Source organism: Bos javanicus, chromosome 8 (genome assembly GCF_032452875.1).
Source record: "Bos javanicus breed banteng chromosome 8, ARS-OSU_banteng_1.0, whole genome shotgun sequence".
Lineage (NCBI taxonomy): Eukaryota > Metazoa > Chordata > Mammalia > Artiodactyla > Bovidae > Bos > Bos javanicus.
The window spans coordinates 8184973-8210510 of NC_083875.1; the positions used below are offsets into that span (position 1 = coordinate 8184973).

The 25538-nt window shown below is 49.5% G+C and overlaps 2 protein-coding genes across 5 annotated transcripts in view; both read right to left on the bottom strand.

The window, feature by feature from the left end:
* Positions 1 to 1252: 1252 nt before the first annotated feature.
* Positions 1253 to 12247, bottom strand: NEIL2 (nei like DNA glycosylase 2). Of its 2 annotated transcripts, none has more exons than XM_061425004.1 (5): positions 12167 to 12247; positions 9833 to 9972; positions 7340 to 7677; positions 4865 to 5064; positions 1253 to 2298 (listed from the first exon to the last, which is right to left on the bottom strand). In XM_061425004.1, the coding sequence occupies exons 2-5, from the start codon at positions 9968 to 9970 to the stop codon at positions 1985 to 1987; spliced, it is 990 nt and encodes a 329-aa protein (XP_061280988.1). In that variant the 5' UTR covers positions 9971 to 9972; positions 12167 to 12247; the 3' UTR covers positions 1253 to 1984. The 2 variants fall into 2 exon arrangements, with proteins under 2 accessions (XP_061280988.1, XP_061280989.1); XM_061425005.1 differs by having other exon boundaries at positions 12119 to 12199.
* Positions 12248 to 17748: 5501 nt separating this feature from the next.
* GATA4 (GATA binding protein 4) overlaps positions 17749 to 25538 on the bottom strand; it is a 54565-nt gene continuing 46775 nt past the window's right edge. For 2 of the 3 annotated variants that reach the window (XM_061424997.1, XM_061424998.1), the window contains exons 4-7: positions 25093 to 25218; positions 22643 to 22730; positions 20695 to 20843; positions 17749 to 19449 (exon numbers count right to left, since the gene is read on the bottom strand). In XM_061424997.1, coding sequence (XP_061280981.1) covers positions 19267 to 19449; positions 20695 to 20843; positions 22643 to 22730; positions 25093 to 25218 — 546 coding nt within the window. In that variant the 3' untranslated portion in view covers positions 17749 to 19266. The other variant, XM_061424999.1, reaches the window with a different exon arrangement.

Below are 25538 nucleotides of genomic sequence, written 5' to 3' on the forward strand. Positions count from 1 at the left end.
CTCACAGCTGTTACAAAAGCTCCCTAACTCCTATTCTGTGCCTCAAAAGACCTCACCTCCAGCTCATTTTCTCTGTGTCTATTTTTCTTTTCCTACTCGAGCCCAGGCTTCTCTACATGCTGGCACTTGTATTTCTCTTCATCCTGGTTTCCCCCTCACCTGATCATACACACATCCTGACATCACTTCCGTCTGTGATCCTCTTTCTCATTTCCTTCAAGGACCACCTTCTTGAAGAGCAGAGCTCCCTCACAGCTCACTGGGCTCCCACCCAGTCCTCAGCCCCTACAGACTGGCTGCCATTCTGCACAATTGGCTCTCGAAGGTCATGACCTCAAATTTGCCCTACTGTCAAATTCAGAGGCCTCTTCTCTGTCCTGTGCACCACTGGCTGCCCCCAGAGTTCTCTCCTCCTCTTCGATCTGATCTCCAGTTGGCTTCTGTCATCTCTTGCTTCTTATACAAAAGATCTTAAGGCTCTCCTGTGACCATCCTTCTCAGGCCGCACGAGTACCCTTGTTAACCTTCTCGAACTGCCCTCCGCTCCAAGGAAAGCTCCCAAATCCATGTCTGCAAGCCTGCACTGGCAGCGAGCTTCCTGGCTGTTGTCCTCTGCTTCGGTACAGGTACCCCAAGCTCAGCGCACAAGGTCTGTCTCCTCATGGAACCTGCTCAGTTCCTCCGACTTTCTATCTCAAGGGCAAAGTCGGGGTGGCTTCCTCTAGCTCTCAGCTGCCAGGCCTGAGCCATCCTCAGCCCCTCCCCAGCCATATTTCCACATCCAGTCAGCTGACATCCATCACCTTGGTGACCCTCCCATCTCTGCTCCTCTCCACTTTCACTGCTGTTTCTAGTTCTGTGGCTTCTTTTCTCAACAACTGCCAACAGCATTTTCCCTTTTCTATTAATCTCAGTGAGTGTCCACTCACATGCAGGCTGTGATGTCTGCCCAGCCCAGCCCTTCTTGTACTCCAGCCCCTTGCAGACACTAACTTACAGGAAGCGGCCTGTGTGGGTACCCCCTGGCCCCCAGCCAGTGCCTGCCATCAGGTGGCTTTCCCCACCCCACCGTGGGCAGCTCAGTGACTTCAGACAGACAAGAGTAACGAGTGCATGGCTGTCTTCCTCCCAGCCCCGCTCCTTGTAAGCAGACCCATCTGGCCAACTCAACACGTCTCACACGGTGCCTTCACAAAGAGCTCAGTTACGTATGGTGAAAGAATCTTTCCTACCAAATAAAGATGACAGCACAAAGTAATGAACAGCTTTATTTCCATGTCCTGGTTTCTTCGAGGTTTCGCTAACAACTTTGATCCCTGTACTGGTGAGCTTGTCAGTAGTCACAAATACATCACCTTGAGGAGGAAACAAGGTTTTGTTTTTGTTTCTATAACCCATTGGACACACCAGGAACATGGCCAGCTCCCTGATCCTGTCTCTCCTCCTTCTCCTGGTGTCTCTGTCCCATGGGAAGGGTCCAATCGGGAGGCTAAATTCGAGCACTACTCTCCTGTTACTTCCCCCTCAGCCCTGGATCCCTCTTGAGGAAAAAAGAAGGATGATAATTCCCTTTTCCTGGTTCTCAAATGGAGGATCTTAACTCCAGCCAGTGTTTTAAAACCAAAACCAAACCAAATAAAACATCTGCAAAGCAGAGCTGGGCCTGGCTGTCTCCCACTGGCTCTCACTTGCTCTGCCACACTGTCATTTTGGGAGGTCTTCCCTAAAGTGCCATTGTGACTTGTCTCATCTTTCACAATGGGGATCAGATAGGAAGAATTAACCAAAACTAGCAGAGAACAAAATCAAACTTTGTGAAAACCGCCCTAGACCGAACTCCAGTGAGATGGACATCAACAGTCCTAGCATCCCAACCACCCAATTCCTGTGCCCAGTCCCAATCTCTGCCCACAGCTCTGTCTGCAATGCTCAGGCATCACAGTCCCTTCAGGGCAAAGCTCCATATAGGAGGAGGCTGGACGCTCTAGGAGGGCTGCAGCTGCTTGGGCTCATCTGCTGACAACCTGGGCTGGCACTGGGGGCACCACCACGTGAGCCTCTGGAAGCCCCCCGGCGGCCCCAGGGACTCTCTGACCACCTGGTGCCCGGCAGGGCACTGCTCCTTCTGGTAGATCTGCGTGTGCTGCCGTGCGCCCTGGAATTTGCCCTGCAGCCAGTCTGCACTGAAGGCCACCACATGATCCACCAGGGCCTCGAGGCGTGGAAGACCCAGGAGGGAGCCTGGAGAAAGCGGGTGGATCCCGGCTCTGAACAGGGCCTCGTTCTTAATGATGTTCCCTGGAAGAAGGTGGGGAGGGGACGAGGGAAGGCAAAAGGAAACGTCCATAAGAAAAGCTGGCCACAAAATTAACAAAACAGAGCAAAGCTAGCGTAGGGAGCACCTCAGGAGGAACCACGCGTCCTTGGGGCTCTCAAGGGAGTCACTGCACTGAGTCAGTCACACCATCTGCGAAGGATTTCCTAACACTTACCCATCTGGTGGATTACAGTCCATAGAGTTGCAAAGAGCTGGACACAACTGAGGTGACTTAGTATGCACACACCCCAGAGGTGGTTGTAAAGATGAAATGACATAAAACTCACACATGGCCCAAGTTATAGCAAAGAGATTAACAAAAGAGGCTTGGATCTGAGTGCCTGGCTGTGAATCCTGGCCCAACCAGACCCAGCTACCTGACCCTACAGAGTTTCCTGCCTTCCTTCAGCTTCTGTCTCCTTCTCTCTAAAATGGGGGTGGGTTACCCGGTTTTCGTGGGCAGAAAATGAGAATTCTCACACATACATACAAATGCTGAGCACTATGCTGGTATGTAGAGAGTAATAATAAATACTGCCGCTCCTGCTGCTGCGTCTCTTCAGTCATGTCCGACTCTGTGCGACCTCATAGACGGCAGCCCACCAGGCTCCCCCGTCCCTGGGATTCTCCAGGCAAGAACACTGGAGTGGGTTGCCATTTCCTTCTCCAATGCATGAAAGTGAAAAGTGAAAGTGAAGTCGCTCAGTCGTGTCTGACTCCTAGCGACCCCATGGACTGCAGCCTACCAGGCTCCTCCGTCCATGGGATTTTCTAGGCAAGAGTACTGGAGTGGGGTGCCATTGCCTTCTCTGATAATAAATACTAGCTGCTATTATTATTTAAAATGTCAAGCTTAATGCCTGAAATATAGAAAGTGTTCAGAAGGTGTTATTTTTTACATTTTAATTTTTTAAAATATTTACTTATTTTTAATTGATGATTGCTTTATAATATTGGTTTGATTAGAAGGTGTTATTTTATTATTTTTCTACTCCTGTCTCATTTGCTGTGACATCAACTTTGACCTCTCCTTTCAGAATCAGTAAGTTTCTTCAAAATGTCCCAACAGTGCATTTTCTTTAACCTCCACTAGGCATTTATCACAGTCTATCTTAAGTTCCAGGAAGCTGAGTCCAAGTCTGCTGGGTTATTAACACTCTCCTCCAGGAGAGACAGTGGGCTTAGTGGCAGGCAGACGTTTAGCATGCGTGGAGTGACGGATGGGTGAAAAGACTGCTCTTTCCAAGCACTTCACAGTCAGACAAAATTTCTAATTCACCAGTGGACTACCTGGTTCATATCTCAGCTGTGCTCTTAGAGCAAAGGGTCTTTTGCTTCAATTTTTTCATCTGAATGAAGGAAAAACTGGTAAGTGGCCATCCTGCAGAAGAGCAGTAAGGATGGAACTGTGTGCCTGGCAAGGTGGAGTCAGTCACCTGAAAAACGTCAGCTGTTATGATTACTGTCCACAATAGCAGCTAGTTTATAGAGTATTTCTCTTGCTGCTGCTGCTGCTGCTGCTAAGTCACTTCAGTCATGTCCAACCCTGTGTGACCGCATAGACGGAAGCCCACCAGGCTCCTCTGTCCCTGGGATTCTCCAGGCAAGAACACTGGAGTGGGCTGCCATTTCCTTCTCCAATGCATGAAAGTGAAAAGTGAAAGTGAAGTCGTTCAGTCGTGTCTGACTCTTAGCGACCCCATGGACTGTAGCCTACCAGGCTCCTCCATCCATGGGATTTCCCAGGCAAGAGTACTGGAGTGGGGTGCCATTGCCTTCATTTCTCTTGCTAAATTACCCTAAATGCTGCTCCTAGAAGCCTGTGCTCCTCTGGGTGCAGGAACTGTCATGATCTTACTATATGCTGCTAAGTCACTTAAGTCGTGTCCGACTCTGTGTGACCCCATAGATGGCAGCCCACCAGGCTCTGCCATCCCTGGGATTCTCCAGGCAAGAACACTGGAGTGGGTTGCCATTTCCTTCTCCAGTGCATGAAAGTGAAAAGTGAAAGTCGCTCAGTTGTGTCCGACTCTTCAGGACCCCATGGACTGAAGCCTACCAGGCTCCTCCGTCCATGGGATTTTCCAGGCAAGAGTACTGGAGTGGGTTGCCATTGCCTTCTCCAGATCCTACTATATACGACAATTTAAAAATAAATTTTTAAAAAAAGGATGGAGGGATGTGACCCCTGCTCTCTAGAAGGTCATGCTCCAGGAGGCTGTCAGGCCAACTATGACTAACAATATAATTAGGGTAGGAGAGAAGTCAGAAAAGCCTGATAACTCCCTCATTTTAAAAAACAGGGAAGGGACTTTCTGTGGTGGTCCAGTGGTTAAGATGCTGCACTTCCAATGCAGGGGGCATGGGTTCAATCCCTGGTCAGACAACTAAGACCCCACATGCCACAAGGCAAAAAAAAAAAAAAAAAAAGAGGGAAGTAGAGCCAAGGAGCCCTGAGAGCTGTGGTGGGTCCCAGTGTCCCACCTCCCGGACAAGGGACTTTCTCACTAGGTCTATCGGGGGACCACCCTCTGCCATCAGCCGTACCTAAGCCTGAGAAGTATCGCTGGTCCAACAGCGTATAGCAGATGGGCTGCTCCCGGCCCAGGGCCTCCAGGGCCTGTCCTCGGTGAAACTTTTCTGACAATATGTCAGAGGCGGGACTGACCACAGGGGAAGAGAAGCGCCATGTCATCTGACAGTTATAGAAGGCCAGGAAGCCACTCCCGCTGAAATGTAGGACCAGCCTGGGAAGAGAGGAGAGGCCACAGTCCACAGGGTGATGCCAGCGGCATCTGGTCCTGCGTGCACACAGGGCTCCCACTCCACGCAGGACAAACCTGGAGAAGCTCAGGTCCCAGAGGACAAAAGGGATGGCTCTGCCACAACTGTCAAACTCTCACAGCCAAATGGAGTAATTAGAAGAAAAAATATATATTCTCCTTTTTCCTGATCAAAACAATACATAGAAGACAACTTGGGACATACAGAAGAGTCTCAAGTTCAGGAGGTGTGGCTACGGCCCAAAGCAGGGCTTGTTAGGAAGGAGGGCAGAGCCGATGCTAAGGAGGCCCCTCTCCCATCCTGGGCAAGATCACACTCACTCCCCTGGGCTTCCTGAATTGCAGACACAGAGAAGAAACCTCCATGAACCCCGATAAGCAACAGTGGGTCACTCTGTGAGGGGAGAGACTCAGGCTGCAGCTGGACGCCAAGACTCACGCATCTTTATGTGAAAGTTAAGGGACAATTTGAGAGGAACAGGACTCAGAAAAACACCTGTGCATGGTATTTGAGGTGATTACTCAAGGAAAAATACATCCCAAATGGAAATGAAATCAGCAGGATTCAAGGTGGAGGAAGATGGAAAGGATGGGTGAAGATATCAGCACAGGACCCTGTAACATCTACTGTACGATCTGAGGTCTACAGTCATGGCAGAGCACCTGAGAATGTAAACCAAGTGTGAGGGAAGGAGGCGCCTAACAAAGGACACCCCTCGTATGTTTTTAATATCACTGAATTTAATTATACGTAACTAACAATTTAGTTAATTAGCCATCTGGAACTAAAATTCTAAACTAGCTCAGCAGACACAGAAGATGGGGTAGAAATGACAGAAAAGTATAGAAGTAGAAATAGTAATATTTTAAAAGTCTCAACTTGGAGGGAGGGGTGGCAGGAGAGTGAGTGAAACACCAGTGTTCATAATAAGGGAGAAGATTATTAATGTAAAGCTATCAAAAAATTGATAGTTATTAACCCAGGGGGGAAAAAAAACAGGTATCATTTAAAGATAAGATTACCACCAATAGGATGAAGATGAATAGCAGTACTTCCCAATTAACAGGGGTTTAAAAAAAGAGGGGGAAGAAAAGAAACGTGATAAATCCTGATAAATCCAACAGAAGAAAACAAGGGACAGTAAGACTGCAGATGAAAGAAAATCCAAATAGCCTAGTTACCCAATTTCAAAACAAGGAGTTTCAGTTTGAGTTTAAAGAGATACAAAAGCCTGCTATTCACTGTTGATAACAAACTTACCTAAAATAAGTGGAAAAAAATGAACCCATAAACAAGTGGAAAAAAAGTACGGGGAGTGAGCCAACCAAACATGGAACAGCACTGTTAATGTCAAAAGAAACTGAATTAGGGCCAAAGGCAGTCAGAAGGCACAGGATTATTTAATAATGAAGCTATAAAGAAACTGTGAGAGTCAGGGACCCTGATGCCCGCGACCCAGGGCAGCAAAACAAAGCCCCTAAAGTGCTTAGAAAGACACACACACACACACACACACACAAGTCGCTCAGTCGTGTCCGACTCTTTGCGACCCCATGGATTGTAGCCCACCAGGCTCCTCGGTCCATGGGATTTTCCAGGCATGAATACTGGAGTGGGTTGCCGTTTCCTTCTCCAAGAAAGACAAAGAGAACCTATAAAAACACAACTACTGTGGGGGATTTCAATGCTCCTCTTCCCGAGCTTGGCATATTAAATAAGCAAAAAATAAGCAAGAATGGAGAAAATCTGAGTGATCAAAACAACTACCTGTTCTTAACATTTACAGAGTGTTTTACTTTTTGTTTGGTTGGTTTTTATCAGAATGTTTTACTTTTAATGAACATTTTATCTTCATTTATGTATATAAAATGTAAGCAAAGATCAATTATGTGTTTGGCTGCAAACTTTGATGCCAAAAGTAGAAAATGTACAGGCTATTGTCCTGATCAAAATCCAATAAAAAACTTAAAAACAATGACCCCAAACACTCAAAGAAAGTAGATATAACTCAGGCCATGTTCGTTGGGAAAATTATCCCCGCTCTCCAAGCTGCCAGGTGGTTCCTGTCCCTCCCCTGGTGTAGACCACAGTCTCCCTGCCATCACGGTGGCCAGGGAAGTGGGTTCTCTCTCCCAGAAATGGGCTGCCAGAGGGCAGGTGGAGAGCCTGGCCCAGGCAAAGCCCGGAGACCCTGCACAACCGCAGTCCCAGCCCATGGCCTACTCGACCACGCCTCACCTGGGAACAGGGTCCCTCCAGTCACCCCTCTTGTTTGCCTTCTTCGCTCTGGAGAACTCGTTCACCCGAATGCTGCCAAACAAACCAAAGCTGACCTGCAGCCACCTCTCAGCGCCTCCTGCAGGGGTGTCTCCCCCCAAACACTGCAGACCATCGTCTCCACTGGGGACAGCACTGCCTCCTCCCGGGGACCAGGAGGACGGGTCAGAGGCTTCTTGGTGGTGCCTGGCTTTGTCCTTCTGCTCTCCTTCTCGTAGAGGCTCTGACAGTGGGGAATTGCCCAGGGACACAGCTTCTTCATCTGGATCAAATCTAAGGAATAATTTCTTTCCATGGACCTAGAAAAAGATGAACATGATCTAAGGCTTGGTATAGAATTATTTGTGTCTTCCCAAAATTCATATGTTGAAATCTACCCTCAATATGATGGTGTCTAGAGGTGGGGCCTCCAGGAGGTGATCAGGTCATGGGGATAGAGCCCTCATACATCGGACTAGTGCCTTTATAAAAGAGACTGCAGAGGGCTCCCCCACCTCTTCCTCCACATGAGGACACAGCAAGAAGACACCTGTCTACAAACCAGGAAGTTGATCCTCACTAGACACTGAATCTGCTGGCACCTTGACCTTGGACTTCCCATGCTCCAGACTGTGAGAAATAAATTTTTGTTGCTATAAGCCACCTGGTGTGACATGTTCTGTTACTGCAGTCCACAAAGACTGAGCCTTTTAGACCTAGAAAGGGGAAGACTGGAAGAGGTGCATCCAGCCATTTATCCTAATATAAATGTCTCCCCTTCTGCCTCTTCTATGAAGCTTTCCCAACTTGAGTATTCGGGACTGCCTTTTGTTCCAGTCATATGAGCACTTAGTATACAGTTTTCAAAATGATTAGTAGCAAGTGGAACAATCGTATCAGCAATGAAAGAGATGCACGCTGGATGCAGGGCCACTCTAGAATGCCCAAGAGGAAATGCTTCCAATTTTTTAATGGATTAGCCAGTCTTCTGAGTCTGTCATGAAAAATTATTTTCTACGAGCCAGCTCTGTGACAGCAGATGCTAAGATGCAGGCCTCTGGGATCCAGAGACAAAGGGACATTAGTCGTGTCCTGCAAACTTTGCAGGACAGTGTGGACAAAGAGTACAGGTGCTCTCGTGCAGACCTGGAGGTTAGAGGGCTTGGGCTCCAGTCTCTGCCCCTTGCCAGCCTATGTCAGCTTGGGCTAACCACTCTCCCTTCCTTGAGCCCCTCCTTCAAATGCAGAAAACATGTGAAGGTCTAGCAGACCTCTTACAAACATCTTTCAGTTCTAACTGAGGTTTTATAGACTGGGATGTATGTGTGAGACACAGAGAGAGAAAGGAAAGAGAGATAGAAGGGCAAGGTGGAAGACAGAGAACTAGTATTTACTGAGTGCCTATTATGTGCCAGGCATAAAGTCTACTTAGTTCAATTTTAACTGGTAGGTGGTTTACCCCATTTTACAACTCAAGCAGACACTAGAGCTGAGACGTTGAGTACCTTGTTTAGGAGCACACAGCTAAGAAGCAGCAGAGCTCATAAGTTTCTCTACCACCAATTACTGTAAGTCTCCTAAGTACCGGACACTCAGTTAAGTGCTAGGAATACAATAATGCTGAGGTCACAGCCCCTGTCCTGTTTATTTGTCTCCTGCAATCAAAAGACAGGACAAATTTAGGAATGAGGGGCCAACAGGAGGACATATAAAGTACCCTGGAAGCGCATCAGGGTCTCTCCCCCCAACCCAGCGCAGGCAGAACAGGCTTCTCAAAGGATGTGATGGCAAGGCTGAATCCAAAGGAGACTAGGAATTACCGTGGTAACATGAAGGTACAGGAATGGGGGTGGAGTAGGGAGAAAAAGGAAGATCAGCATGTCAAACCATAAGCAAGAAGGGCTGTGAGAGGAGCTCCAAATAGTTCAGCATGATTGGGGAGAGATCTAAGGCAGGGTGAGCTGCAGGCCAGAGGGGGAGGCATGAAATCAGATTGGCAAGTAGCCACGTGAGCCCTTAAGGGAATACCGACTGATGCTGAGGGCAAAGATGAGCCAGGCTGAAACCCAGAACAAAGGCTATGATCAATTCTCCACCAATTAAAAAGTAAATTAAAAAAAAATTTTTTTAAAGGCTATGCTCTTTCCTCACCTCCTTGCTGGCCCCAGAGAATTAAATACTGTTTCCAACCAAAAGTGCACAGTGGACTCAGCTAGAGTCACCAGAATCACTTCAGACCATGAACATGAATATCCAGCTCACCCACAGTTCCATGGGCCACTGTGCCACTGACCTGAGGCTGAGAAACGTCAGCGGAGGAGTTGCATGGAGTCCCAGTGTGGCTACCCTCAGGAAAAAGGAAATAACTGCATGGAAAGTCTTAACAGAAACTGAGGGGAGGGACAGGCTGTGTTGATGGAGCTGGCCCACCGGGGTGAGGTATGGAACGAACGTGCTGGAAAACAGTGAACTCACCTGGCTGTCCTGCAGCCAGAGGGACTGGAAACTTGTGGGGTTTAGCTTCTTGCTGCTGCCTCCTGTCTTGACCACCTGCTGCCCCACAAAGGGAGAAACCAGATGGTGAAACTTCCTCACAGACGGCCCCTCTGGCATCCCTGCAGGCAGAAACGAGGAAAGAGGCTGCTGACTTAGCTGGTTTCTCCAGCATTTCTGGTGGGTTCCAAACTTTCAAGTAGCCACGTTTTTGCCATCAACTTTAAGAGCATATACAGCCAAAAAGGGAATGTGGTTGGGGAGGGAGGTGGTCAGATCAAAGAGAAACCCCAGGAATTCCCTGGTGGTGGAGTGGATAAGAATCCCCCTGCCAATGCAGGGGACATGGGTTCGATCCCTGGTCTGGGAGGATCCCATATGCCACGGAGCATTTGTGAATCCCGTGAATTACAACTACTGAGCCCGAGAGTTGCAACTACTAATGTACAAGTGCCTAGAGCCTGTGCTCTGTAACAAGAGAAGCTCCGGCTCACTGCAAATAGAGAAAGCCCATGCAGAGCAAGGACCCAGCACAGCCAAAAAATAAAAATAAATAAAATGCCCCCCCCAAAATTTTTAAAAAGTAAGTCCAGCTGCAGCAGGGTATAAGCCAGTTTCCCAAGGAGGGTTGCCTCATCCAGACCCTCACCTTTCTCCAGGCAGCACCAACAACATGCCAGGCACCACACCACAAGCGTCCTCCGCTTTGACCCTGCAGCCTGAACAGGAGCCAGCCCTTGTCAACTTTTTTCCTGGACTGCGGCCCTAGCTCATCTCCATGCTTTCTCTGTCCTCCTCTGTCTGCCTTCCCAAATCATCTCAGCCCACTGCTGGTGCTTTGTCTCCCCTCTTTCAGTGGAGAGATGGCTGGGACAGAGAAAGCTGTAAGGGACACAGACACAGATGCCGATTCAGCATGCCCGGACCATCCTGCTAGCAGGAGCACTGTATAAGTGACAACCACGCAGCGCTCAGGACCGTGACAAGTCACGGGGTCATGTCATGTCAGATCCACAGCCAGCTTAACTAGAGAAAATTAGCCCTGGTAACTGAGAAACAGCTGGGGTTTCATTTTAACCCTGATGTAGGTCACCTGGCACCCCCATCTCTTCCTGCCCCAAATCATCACACTCCACTGGGGTCTTGTGGGGGGGCATTCATATGTTTGAGTCTAAGAGCTCAGCACCCCAGCTTCTAAGACACTGAAGGCATCCCCCCCACTCTTATACTACTTATCCACCAGCTTCCTCAACTGCACAGGCCTGCAAATGATGATGAAAACACAAGGAACTAAGCAGCTTCCTGGCATGGTGGTAGCTACTGCATTTCAGTAACTCTGAAAAGAATTTAAAAATCTCAGAAATGGGTGTGGCTCTTACAATCCATGTTTTCTCACTGTTTAATTAGCACCACATTCCATAACATTAATATGTATTTTTACTTTGATGGCGCTTTACACTCACTAAAATGTAATGTGGTTGCCCCTAATCAGACCTTCAAGACACTCGACAGAGTATCCTGACAAAACTGCGCGGCTGCAGGGAGACCGGCCACAGTTAAGTCGACCTGAACTTCTGCCAGCTCTGCGCCCTGGTCCTCTCCAACAGAGGAAGCTTCTGGAAAAGCTCCCGTCTGAAATGCATCTGATCCTTAAGATCTTTCGACACAAGGGCATGCGTTTTTTAGGTTTACTTATGGAGATGGAAAGCTGGGCTCAGTTACAGCCTTAAGAGACAAGAAGCCAAAGGGACACCGGTTCCAAGGGGACACCCCACCCACCCTCGAGCCCCTCCCCCGAACGGTGAACCGCGCGACGCTGGCTAAGGGGCTGGCTTGCGGACCACAAAGAAAGGAGGAGGGGAGGGGGCGTCGCCGGAGTCCCCTTTCCTCTGCAGATCGACGCCCCCCCCACCATCCCCACCCCTCCCCCACTCCCCAGAAGTCTAAAATGGCTGCTTTTCCCAACGCCGCCTCCGGGTGATGTGCGGGAGAGGCGGGTGCAAAGACGGAGCAGACGGTCACTGCACTCCACTGGGGGTGGTGGGGTGGTGGGGGGTGGGGCGGTAGGTTAAAAAGTGGTAAACAGCCGAAAAGAAAGAAAAATTCGACCCGGGGTACGGGTTTTCATGAGGGATGCTTCTAAAATGTTCGGTAACTGAGTTTTCATGCGGCTAACAGGTGATGAGGGTAAAGCTGGGGAAAAGCCCTGCATTTCCAACTCGGGGTGGGGAGGTCGCTATCGCCGAGGACGCGACTCCCAGTCCTCACCCGCGCAGGTCGTGCGACGCCGCTGGTGGGGCTCGCGGCTGGACTCACCTGCTCTGGGCCCGTCCGGGACCCCAAAGGCCCGCACGGAGCCTCGTGGAGAGGCAGATGCGAGGTTGGGGACCAGGACGCGTAGGGTGAGGCTCCTCCCTCGAGGGTGGGGTCGCTCGGGGCTCCGCCCCCTGCTGAGCGTTGGAGGCGGGGCTCATGCCTGGGGCGGTAGGGGTTCCGGGCTCCTCAGTCCTAACAGGTGCAGTGAAAGAGCTGGGGGTCCTGAACCGCATCGCGGAGGTTTCATGTGTCTCCAGGGGCACCTGGGGAACTTGGAGGGCGGAGAGTGAGGCTCCGGGCAGGGATCTCTTCCAGTTGTCCCCTTCTTTGGACTTGTGACTGTCGATAGTGAGCCGTATTCCCCAGTGGTTCTAGCTGAAGAGAAGTTGAAAGACTTCAGCTTGGAGTGGTACCTAGACCCAGGTTGTGCGGGGTTTCCAGGTCTTAGGTTTCTACTCTTTGGGAGTGGCGGGGGTGGGCTTTAATAAATGTTCAAGATTCTGGAGTCAGATTTGAATCCTGGTTCTGCCTGTACTAGTTCTGTACTAAGCAAGCTACTTAAAATCCTTGGGCTAGGAATTCCAAGGCTGGCCGTTTAGTGGTTAGGACTTCATCTCCCAACTTATGGGGTGCGGGTTCGATCCCTGCTCAGGGAGCTAAAATCCCACATGCCTTGCAGCCAAAAAGCCATAACATAAAACAGAAACAATATATTGTAACAAATTCAGTAGAGAGTTTTAAAATGGTCCATATTAAAAAAAAGATGTTAAGAAAGTCCATGTCTGTCTTCTTCATGTGTAAAACGTGCTTATAAGGATTTCGGAAAACTTGAATAAGTATATACAGCTGCTAGCGTGTCTGACGTGCAGGAGTGCTCAATAAGTGGCAGGTACTTTTTTAAGTCGAATTTCTGGGCTAGTCTCAGATGGAATGTTCGAAAATCACGCTGTTGCATTCTGGAGGCCACAAGAGAGAGAACGCTGGCGCCCTCATATGGTGAGTGTGTTAACTGCAAGGGCGGTATCTGACAACCTTTATGCCTAGTTAGAGTAGATGCTCAGGAAGCACCCCTCTTTATGGGGCTCTGTGACCTTGGGGCAGTTGTTGTTGTTGTTGTTTTGATGATGGTGGGACAAAAAGGTTTGCACCAAATGATCTCTGAGATCCCCTCATGATCTTTAAGTGCATCAGGCATGGTCTCCCAATCCAGGTATTCTTCTTTCTAGCTGGGTTGTTTCCCTTCCATTTGACTCTCCCTAACCACCTACTGCGGAGAAGGCAATGGCACCCCACTCCAATACTCTTGCCTGGAAAATCCCATGGACGGAAGAGCCTGGTAGGCTGCAGTCTATGGGGTCGCGAAGAGTCAGACACGACTGAACGACTTCACTTTCCCTTTTTGCTTTCATGCATTGAAGAAGGAAATGGCAATCCACTCCAGTGTTCTTGCCTGGAGAATCCCAAGGACGGGGAGCCTGGTGGGCTGCCGTCTATGGGGTCTCACAGAGTCAGACGCGACTGAAGCGACTTAGCAGCAGCAGCAGCAGCAACCAGCTACTGGTGGGTGAAGGCAATGGCAACCCACTCCAGTACTCTTGCCTGGAAAATCCCATGGGAGGAGCCTGGTAGGCTGCAGTCCATGGGGTCGCTAAGAGTTGGACACGACTGAAGTGACTTAGCAGCTGCAGCAGCAACCAGCTACTCGAAGGAAACCTTAGCTATACTGCCCCTAATCTTTAGCAGCTTGTGTCTTGTAACTCCCCTATACTCCCACAGACCCCAGACTCAAATCCTCCTGTAAGGAAGGGGCTACCAGGAATTCCTCACACCTATCCTTGTGTGATCTGGTAGTACTTGTCAGCAGAGGTGAGCAGTTACGCTTTTTGTTCTTTAAAAATTGAAGTGTAATTTATATGTGGTTATGGTTTTAATCTAAAGTGAGGAGAAGCCCAATAACTATGCAGGCAAAATAATTTCCAAACATGGGCACTATTGCAGGGGTAGGCTGGAATGGGGAAACTAGCTGTGGTCAGGATGGAAGCCACATTAAGGAATTCTGCAAGGATGTCACTGAGGGGGGCTGGACCAGAAAACTTCCTGAAAGTGTTTCCAGGCCACATCCCTACAGCGAAGTCTGGGGATTCTTTGAATAATGAAGCGACAACTTTACATTCTAAAGCGCCTTAGCTGGCATCACTCATTGCTTTGTTCGGCAGAGAACAATCCTATTTAGGATTCTGTTATTTCAGTCTTACCGTTTTTGTCCCGCATCCCAGCCCTAAAGTCTTAGATAATCAAGAACCCTAGAAGTAATGAAATTTTCATTTTTTAAAAAAATTTTCATAAGTTGGAAAAGGACAGGGGAACGAAAAATCTAAATGTTTCACATCTCTAATTACAACCCATTTCATTGGACTAAATCTTTTTTGGCGGAGACTAAACCTATTTTAAAAGAGAAGCAGCACAAGAGACTACAATATCTTTGTTGTAAGAGGGGTCTATTTGTATTGTTCACTGGTATCATTTACCAGTATTGAACTTCATCTGGATGAACTCCTTGCTGTCAGAGATTCAGTGGTTTGGAAACTGAAACCACCGGCAGTGATTTGAACTTCAGGTGCATCTGGTTAAAAACCTATGCGGTCATGTTTATTTCTCAGGTGAAGCAAGGCCACCACAGCTGTAGGACAGAAGGCAGTCACCACACAGCGCGGGGATGCAGTGTGAGTGTGTGTTGTGGGGGGCAATGGGGGTTCTCATTTATCAGCCTTCACTGGAGATGCTCCATCTTTGGGTCCTTCTGAAGACCTCCTGACACCACCTCTAAGTCAGGGCCTAAGAGCACCAGCAGGCACCTTACAGGATTTTTCTGTTTCCACTGTTCCTGTGAACCCAGAGCACAGCTGTGTGTGGTTGCCCCTCTCTCCGTACAACTGAGCCCACAATTTCCCAGGCTTCAGCCAGTGTTCTAGCCATGCACAGAACCAAAGAAAACTGGACTTTGAGAACCTAGGTATGCTTTAGTGCCATCTTTGCTTGGATCATTTAGTTCTCCTTGTCACTGATGTCTTTTTGCAAATTGGTCTGCCGCAGCTACTGGAGGGGAGATAATCGCACAGGAGCCAGGGTGGCACAGAACAGCTGTGCTCCCAGGAGGCTACAGAACAGAGGCTCAGTTACTGTAAAGAAAGGAACAGTGTCCAGGGCCCAGAGTCCCCTGGAGCACGGATTCCACTTCCCGGGCTACACTTGGAAGCTCTGAGCCTCGTCCTTGGTTCTGGGAAGATACCTATTTGTGTTGTTAAGGATGGAGGCCTGTTTGTGTTCCAGCTTCAAGCAAGGCAAGGATATAATCTGAAGAGTAGTCTCCAATGTCAGAAAATGATTTTTAAAACTGAAAACCAATCACCTCCACTCCAAGAGCAGCTTGCCAAATGACCGAATTTCTCATGCATTAGTGTCCACATCAGTAGGTTCTGGGGGCTTAGAAGAGGGGGCATCAAATAATCCCCAGCCCAGGTCTAGTTGGTGCACGTTCAGTGAATATAAACTCATGTTCACTACTGTCACCCAAGCCAAACATCTGGGGTGAAGCACATAATCATGGCTAAATCTGCTACTACTTACCCCCTAAAGGTATCGAAAAGTCAAATATTAAGGACTCATGCTCCCGAGTGTTAAAATGATTTGATCTGCACTTCAAAATTTTTGTCATAGTGAGGGGTGAGCCTGAAAGGGACCATGAGGGATGTCTCAACCTGAACAAACATCCCCAGGGGCTGCACTCACCATGTTAGGGCAGACACTTATTCTAAGGATGCCATCTCCCACCCCCACCTCCCCATCCTTCCTCTAGCCACTTTCCAACCATCTGGGAATTGCATCCTTTCAAATATCCTGATTGGTAGCAACTTGGCCTCCTCTTGACCTCCTGGGGCCTCCCTGGTGGCTCAGATAGTAAAAGAACCTGCCTGCAATGCAGGAGACCCAGGTTGGGAAGATCCCCTGGAGAAGGGAATGGCAACCCACTCCGGTATTCTTGCCTGGAGAATTCTATGGACAGAGGAGCCTGGCAGGCTACAGACATTGGGGTCGCAAAGTCGGACACGACTGAGAGACTAACATTATTATTGACCTCTTCTAAGGATACATTAGGAGAAGATAATGGCACCCCACTCCAGTACTCCTGCCTGGAAAATTCCATGGACAGAGGAGCCTGGTGGGCTGCAGTCCATGGGGTCGCTAAGAGTCAGACACGACTGAGCGACTTCACTTTCACTTTCCACTTTCATGCATTGGAGAAGGAAATGGCAACCCACTCCAGTGTTCTTGCCTGGAGAATCCCATGGACGGGGGAGCCTGGTGGGCTGCCGTCTATGGGGTCGCACAGAGTCAGACACGACTGAAGCGACTTAGCAGCAGCAAGGATACATTTGATTTGAAAAATCAACACAGTCTGGTGAGCAAGGAGGATGAATAAAGCTGGATTTTACCATCTGGGGTGAAGCACAAGTTATGACCATATAAGGAATGAGGTCAATCTTCTGGTTCTGTGTGTGTAGGTATATATATATGTATCTCCATCCTCTGAAAGCCATTCCTAAAGGGAAGTGGCAAAAATGTTTTCAGCTAAGACTTCATCATCAGAAAACACATCTTCCCCAAGGCTAATATAAATCCTGGTAGGTTTATTTTTGCTTCTGAATCTTTTTTGCTACTCTTTGCTAGAGTTATCAATTACTCATCTTTCTGGATGGTAGATGCATCGAATAGGTTTGACTATTTCATAGCCAGTTTAAAGGCTTTTCCAATTTTATATCGAGTGCTTATTACAGTTTTTTATCCTCATTTGCTCAAAAAATAACGTGGGTGCTGTGAAAGGTCAAAGACTTTCAGTTACCAACTGGGTATAAGCCATCTGAGAGGCAGGAAGCTGCTACCAACAGTTCTGAGTGGGAGCGGATTTGCCTGTCTGGGTTCTGTTCCACAAACCTTGGAGTCACCCCCCTCAACCCCACGCCACTTTTAAGATGAAGCAAGTAAGCAAGTCTATAAGCCTAAGTGAAGACAAAATGGACAAAGGAGAGGTTTTTCCCCTCCTCTCCTACTGGTATGGAACCCTTGGGGGGCTTGTTTGGATCAAACCATAATGGAGAAGATGGCAAACAACTCAGCGTGACCCTCCAGTACACACTGTAAAATAAGGTGGACTGGAGAGTACTACCTCGCAGCTCTCCTTCACACTCCAGCTACCGGTGTTTGCCAGCAGCTCTAAAGATAGCCCCCTTCCTGGGGTGGCAACTTCTAAAAGGCCACAGGAACTTCAGTTAAGGGCTGGTTCAACCCGCCCTAGGTAACCAAACCTAGAGGTTACCTGTCAAGTCACAGACTAGTCAGTAGCAGGGCTTGGATGCGTGTCCTCGTCACTAACCCCCAGCACCTACAGAGGAAGTCTCCGCCAACTGCCAAAAGGAATGGACGGAGAAGTGATTCAGCAAAGGGGCCTCGGTGGCTCAGGACTGCCTTGCAACCGGCAGCAGTGAACCTCTTAGAAAACACCGCGGAGGGAGGAGGAGAAGGGAAAGAGGAATACAGATAAATTTATTAGTTAAATACTGATTTTACAGCCATTTCACCTTAAGACAACGTTAGCAGTTTTGTGGGTTAGGGAAGGGTATACAAGGGGTGGGGGGCGGCTTTCGTAGAAGAAAGCCGATGTAAATGATGATTAAAACAGAACCTGGGCTTAAAGATAACTCTGCTACCTCCGGGAGGATTGCGGGGCGGGGGGCTGGGTGTTTGTGGAGTAGCACAGAGGAAGGGCAGTCAGCTACACTCTGCTGGCAGCCAGGGCACGGAACGCAGCATCTTCGCGAGCCCCGGGTCACGGATAGTGAGTAGAGATAGCGACGCGGAGAGGAGGCCGATTGCCAAACCGAGGGAGCGGTAGGCGCCCCCTCGCGCCCTTGTATCTTCTCTCATCACCCGTCGTCTTTCTTCCATGAGTTGTGTTGTGTTTGTTTAAATATATATTGGAAAATCCCTAGCATTTTTGCCTCCTGGACAGACGCCTTCTGCTGGAGAAAGGACGCGGGTGCAGGCAGCGCGCCCCTCAGATGGACTCGGCCCGCGGCCCAGGCAGCAGGTGCGTTTCCAGGGAACCACAGCGCATCCGCAAGTTCCAGGCCAACAACCCGGCCCCACGCAGCGCAGCCCCCGCCGGGTTGGGGGAGGCCGTCCACCAGACATCCTGTCCAGAAGGATCTCAAGTCCTAGATGACTGCTAGTCAAATTCGCTTCAGCAGCAGGACCTTTCTTGTTCTTACTCAGGAACCCCCCTGAGCGTGATGGGGCGGAAGAAGGATTCGGGGACTAGTACAAACTGCAGGCCGAGCAGAATCACCAAGAGCAGCGGAGGGGGGTTTCTTTTCAGAGGCCTCGAGGGGGGCGGGGGTGAAGAGAAGGAGCGATTTGAGCCGCGGAAGGAACTTGCAGGGAGGCAAGGTTGCCAGGTAGCGAGTTTGAGGAAGCCACTCTCCCCACGCAGCATCTGGTAACACTGGCCCTACACGCAGTGTTTCTGGAGTCAAGATTCAATATGAGGGATGCGGGTGCACTGAGCCCGAAGGGGAGTGTTGGCCGAGGGCAGGACCGGCCGCGGGGCCGAGGGATCCCAACACACGTCCAACAAAAGATGCCCGCTCTACCTGCCCTGGGATCCCCGGTGCCCGCAGCACCGTGGAAAGGCCACCATCTTGGGTGCAGTGGTGGAAACAGGGGAGAAGGACTTCTCGTCTCTTGTCGGGGGTGATGGGGCAGAAAAATGAGAAAGTCTGCAGCTCCGTGGGAGGGGCTGAGGTGTGCTCCTAGTGAAGGGAGTGGGCTCCTCCTGATCAGAGTCTGAGCTCTCCAGTCCCCCACCTTAAAAAGGTATGCGCTAAAATCCCCTAAGCAAATCATTGACTTCAAGTTTCTTCCCAGTTGTCGTCTGGAGTCATTCCCAGACAGAGCAGGCCGGCACCCTGGAGCCCAGAGCCTCGTCTCTGCTGTCCCCCGTGTCCCCAAGTCCGGGCAGAAATCCGAGGAGGGAAGGGGTGACATTATGCAGTGATTATGTCCCCGTGACTGTCAGCTAAGGCCAGGCTGTTCCAAGGGTCCTGCTTGGAGCTGGCCTGTGGTGACTGGCTGACAGAAGACGCGTAGCCTTGCGGGGAGAGCTTCAGAGCAGAGAGGACCGGGTGGATGGAGGACCCGTGGCCAGACATCGCACTGACCGAGAACGTCTGAAAGCGAAAGGTATAAAATACCATCAGTGGGATCCTTCCTACCGGAGAGGGGAGCCCTGCTCTGTAGCTGTGCCCAGGCTGGCTCGCACCCCAGGAAGGGGAACAGAGGACAGGGTCAAAAGACAAGGGCAGGAGAGGTACCATGCCGCACTGCTGGCCCCCTGATCCCCAGGTATGAGAGGCAACGGGTCTTCCTGACTGACCAGCTGCTTCTGAGCACTGACCTGGTAACTCTGTGACTATTCTGGTTTCTCAGATGCCTTTGATGATTGCATCAGACATTTTCTATAATCTTAGCACCATCAATCTCTATTTTCCAAAGAGAAGCCATTTCCCCCTGCCCAGAGGGGGCTCCTGGCTCTCCTGGTCCCACAGGATTCTCTTCACTCTGACAGCACAAAGCTCATTAGGACATGCTCACCTCAAGTACAGGAGGAGAAGAGGTCAGTTAATGGGAGACCATGACCAAGTTTGGAGGCATTCTGGTCCCAAATGGGGGAGCCACAGAGGGAAGAGGGTGGAGGAGCAGGGTTGCCATCATATCTGACAGAGGGACAGGAGGGTCCCGCTGGCCCATCTCTGGACACGTGTGAAGCTGGACCTGCAGCCAGCTCTAATTACAATAGCATCCTGCCTGTGACCCCTCATCAACCCCAAGCCTCCCACCCTGCCCGCTGCAGCTTCCACAGGCCAGGAGGGACCTCATCCTCCTGTTGAAATCTACCTGCCGCCAAGATCAAGCCACCCTCATTGAGGAGACAGACTTGCTCAGAAAGCCCTGTTCTGCCTCCCAAGGCCTGCGATGGGTTCGCCACGTCCCCCAGCGAGCCCACAGTCTGATTCGGGTTGCAGTCATGCTGTGTGCCAGCCCGTCTTCACTGGCCTTGGCACAGTTGTTGCCATTTAGTCACTAAGTCGTGTGTGTCTCTTCGCAACTCCCTGGACGGTAGCCCGACAGGCTTCTCTGTCCACAGGATTTCCCAGGCAAGAGTACTGGAGTGGGTTGCCATTTCCTGCTCCAGGAGTTCTTCCCAACCCAGGGATCGAACCTGCGTCTTCAGCATTGGCAAGCATGTTCTTTACCATTAAGCTACCAGGGAAGCCTGGCACAGAGTGTATCACGGCTGTGTATCCAAATCGCTGTAGCTTGATCAGATATGCTGAAATATACCCCTGTGTGGACAGCCCCTTGCCTCTGCTGGGGGCCTGGCCACCCAGAATCTACTCCCCCATGGGCAGTACCTGCGACAGGGAGCTGCTGGGCCCATAGTGGGATGACAGCCCGGGCTCTGTTTTGATGGGGCGCATCTCCTCACTGCTGCTGGTGGCCACGCTGCTGGAGCTGCTGGAAGCACTGGTGGCGGGAGGGAGGCTCTCACTGCCTGAGGGACCTGGAACAAGGCAGAGTCAGCACACCCAGCCCAGGGCCCGGGACACACGGACGGTGGCCCTTGGAGCCAGCCAGGGCAGATCAGCTCTAATGGCTCTGTCTACACTTGCTGGGGAGAGAAGAAGCAGGGCCCTTCATCAGGGCAGGGTGGCAGTTCTCATGATGAAGCAGAAACAGCAGAATTTCAAGGGAACTTTTTCAGATGACTGGCTCATCCCCCCTTATCCCAGATCCTTGGGGCCACATATGTCTCAGGATTCAAAACTTTTGGATTATAAATGGGGCAAGACCTGTATATTATAGAATATCTGAGGCAGGGTCTGGGACAACACCCAGTAATTAAATACATTAATAGTTCTCCAGCAAAACGTGAATATTCACACGTGGGATAAATAAAGATTATAAGTAGCCTGTGTCAGTTCAGATTACATCTTGCTGCCAAATCTAGCTCCCTGGGTTTGGAGTTTCGGATTGGGGATCGTACACCTGAACTGACACCTGATCCCCCAGGACTCCACCATGTAAGGAGATGAAGTTCCCAGGGGAAGGTGCTGGACACACACACACAACGTGCAAGGGGGAGGAAAGGCCGAAGACCAGCTACGAGACACTGCACGTGCTAATAATACGTGACTGCCAGCAGGGGCAAGCCACTGTGGAACCTGGAGAAGGAGCACTTCGGTCATGTTCTCAGCAGTGGAACAGGGAAAGTCATCCGAACTTGTCAGGCCTTACGTTAGAAGATAAAATTCCCATCAGATCAGCTGACTTATTTTCTCTGCCCCTGCCACATTTTCCAGTAAAATCTTTGACAATGGTACTGACTGAGAAGGAAGTGCTCTTTTTTTAGATTTTTTATTTCGTATTAGAGTTTAGCTGATTAACAATGTTGTGATAGTTTCAGGTGGACAGCAAAGGGACCCAATCATACGTATATGTGTGTCCATTCTCCCCCAAACTCCCCTCACATCCAGGCTGCCACGTGACATTGAGCAGAGTCCCCTGTGCTACACAGTGGGTCCTTGTTGGTTATCCATTTTAAATATAGCTGTGTGTGCATGTCAGTCAAGCAGGGAATGCTCTTGGTAGGGGACCCAAGTAGTCCTCATCTTGAAATCTAGAAATTGAGAGGCAGAACGTATATTGAACAGAATTTCCATATTTCCTAAGTGAAACCACAGGGGTTTTAATCCCAGCTCTACCCATTCACAACTATGTGACCCTTGTTAAGTCACTGTCCTCTCTGAGCCTCAGCTTGCTCATTAGTAAAATGGGGATCATAAATGGGGTCTAGTGAGGGTCTTTAAGGATCTACGAGACAGTATTTGTGAAGGAGGTTTGTAAAGCACAAAGTACACACAATGTTAATTATACACTAGCTTACAAATCAATATCCAAATCTAACTGAACACAACTCATGGGCCCAGTGTTTCTTGACCCCATTTAGCCCAAAGCGAGCCAAAAGGACTCGAGTTCTTCAGTAGCTGCAGCACTAAAGATGGAGGGGCTGAGTAATTTTCCTTTCTCCTCCAAGACTGGTCTAGCTGGACCTCTGCAATCTTTGTAACTGGCAAAAATCAGGCATGACAAGAGTTGAACCTGCTTTAAAAGCTCCCAATACGTTCCATGGCAATGTTACTTTTGCACTAAGTTATTCATTCTGTCTTGAAAGGCGGGGAATGGACGACGCTATCATTACACCTCTGCAGCCTGGGCTGGCCCACCTGAGCATACAGGATACTCATTCACTCTGAGGGCTACTGAGTTATTCATAGAATTCCACAGAGATCTTTTTCTCACCTGCTGGTGTCTTTGATTTGTTAAGGTTCTTGGGCTTCCGTTTTCTGGTTTGAATCCCCTCTTTCCGCATTGCAAGAGGCCTGGGGACCTAGGAGGTTGCAAGTCAACACACATGATTTTCCAGTTGTACATGATCTGTGACAGTATTTACACAACACACACACACACACAGAAATACACACTGGGAGGGCCAGATCTGTGCAATTCCTCTACAAACTTTGGGACTGAGCCTAAGTCAATCAGGCCTGGAACTCCTTTTGAGCAAGAAATCAATTCTATTAAAAAGATGAGTTGAACACTTATATTTTGGGATACTGTACTAGACCCTGGGGAAACAGACTTAAAGACACAGTTCCTTGCCTGTAGAGTTCACAGTGTGTTGGGAAAGACAGACAAATAGAAAATAACCAGATTTTAGGTGATGTGGGAAAACAGAAAAAATAAAAACACTGAACTCTGTCTTGGGTTGGGGGAGGGAAAGCGGCAGACTGGCAGGGTCCTCTTTCTAGTATTTTAAAATAGTGTGCCTTGCCGCCTTGCCTACATCTGACTTCTTTCAGGCCTGGCCAACCGAACTGTTCAGTCCCGGGTCTATGCTAGTCTCTCCTGTGGGACTAATACAGGCCACACCTGCAAAAGCCAAAGGAAAAGCCACAGCCCCTTTTGAGATATGAACACGGAATTGTTAAAGAAGGAAGTGTAGGGAATTCCCTGACAGTCCAGTGGTTAAGACTCTGCGCTCTCACTACCAAGGGCCCAGGTTCATTCTGTGGTCAGAGAACTAAGCCACCAGAGTGGCTAAAAAATAAAAGGGGGCAGTAGCATCCGTGAACTTGAACTGCCTTCCGGTCGACCTAGTCAGATGAGCCAGCACCTCCACCTTTGGAGGAAAGTGTGCTTCCCTCCCAGCCCTCCTCCCCTCCGCCCACCTTGAACCTTCTTGAACACCATCCTGACTTCAGAAGAATCCTGCCCTCATGTGCACCCCCGCCCACATTAGTACTTTAGAAACACTGTCATAAAGTGCATGTCACATGGAACTTACCATCTTGACCATTATTGAATGTACAGTTCAACACTGTCAAGCGTATTCACGGTTATGCAACCGTCTCCGCCATTCATCTCCAGAACACTTTCATCTTGCAAAACTGAACTCTCTGCTCATTAAACAGGAACTCCTCATTTCCCTCTCCCCTTACCCCCTGGTTTTACTTTCTTGGGGTATCTTTTTCCATATACTAATATGAATTGGTATACAACCAAATATATCTTTTTCTTTTATGGCTTTAAGAGTTTTGAAAATTTGCCGAAGAAAAGTTCTCCTCCCATCCCCAAGGTTATATAACCTCTCCCTCTATATTTTCTTCTAGTATTTTTACTGTCCCTTTTTAAAGAGGTTTTACATTTCATATCTTTAATACACCCAAGTTTATTTTTGATTTTGGTAGGAGGCAGAGGCCAAGTTTCATTTCTGTGTTCCAGACTGGGTCAATACAAGCATTCTTAAAAAGCTATTCTTTATCCATTGAATTGTTACCTTTGTTATATATCATACTACCACATATACAGACTACTTTTGAGTCTCTTTCATCGGTAAAATGGGAATTAGACTTAGGTAGTATTAAAGATGGAAGTGATGTTCCCTAGCAATGTCTCTGCTATGGTCTGAATGTGTATCCCCCTCAAACGGACATGTTCACAAACCTATAGTCCAAGGTGATTGTATTAGGAGGTGAGGCCTTTGGAAGGTGATGAGGTCAAGAAGTTGAGCCCTGATGAATGGGATTAGTGGCCTTATACAGGAGACCCCACAGCATCCTTGCCCCTTCCACCATGTAAGGACAGAGTAAGAAATCTGCCACCAGACAGGGGGTCCTCCCTTGATCTGGCCTCTGATCTCAGACCTCTAGCTTCTAGAACCACAGAAATTAATTTTTGTTGGTTAAGCTGCCCAGTAGGGCTTCCCTGGTAGCTCAGACAGTAAAGAATCCACTTGGAATGCAGGAGGCCTGGGTTAGATCTCTGGGTAGGGAAAATCCTCTGAAGAAGGGAATGGCTAACCACTTTAGAGAACTTGCCTGGAGAATTCTTGCCTGGAGAATCCCCCTTGGACAGAGGAGCCTGGCAGGCTACAGTCCCTGGGGTTGCAAAGAGTCAGACATGACTGAATGACTAACACACACACACACACACACACACACACACAAGCTGCTCCGTGGGCCTCCCGGGTGGCTCAGTCAGTAAAGAATCCACCTGCAATGCAGGAGACCCAAGCTGCCCAGTCTATGGCATCGTTACAGCAGCCTTATTAGACTGCTGTAAGACAGTCTCTGGACCTTCCAGATTTAAGTATATTTAAGGAGACAATGAATTATGATCTGTGGGGAAGAAGAGGGATGAGACCCAAGCTGTGGAGGAAAGTACGGGACGTGGTGCGGAGGGAGCCTTACGCCATGGAGCTTCATGTAGAGGCCGCAGGCATTACACACTGGCTCGCCCTCGGCGTTGCGGCGCCACAGCGTGGTGGTGGTGGTCTGGCAGTTGGCGCAGGAGAGGCCCACTCGGCGCGAGGCAGACTGCAACACAGGAGACAGACCCTTCAGGCCCAAGGCAGGTGCCATGGCATCTGCTTCACCAGGAGCAATCGCGGGGCGGGGCCACCGCAAGGGATGCTCCGATGCTGCGATGCCCGGATGATGGGAATCGGGTACCCCAGCCTCTCACGGGTGCATGGGACCGAGGGCTGGGCTGCCGGAGACAGCAAATCCTGGTCGTTCCTGCTGCGTCAGCGACATTATCTGTCACTCACGTCAGGGAAGAGCCCAGCAACCACTGGGCACTGTAGGCAGAAAAACTTCTCCGGAAAGTAGAATTAACCTGGGCCTCAGGGGCGGGA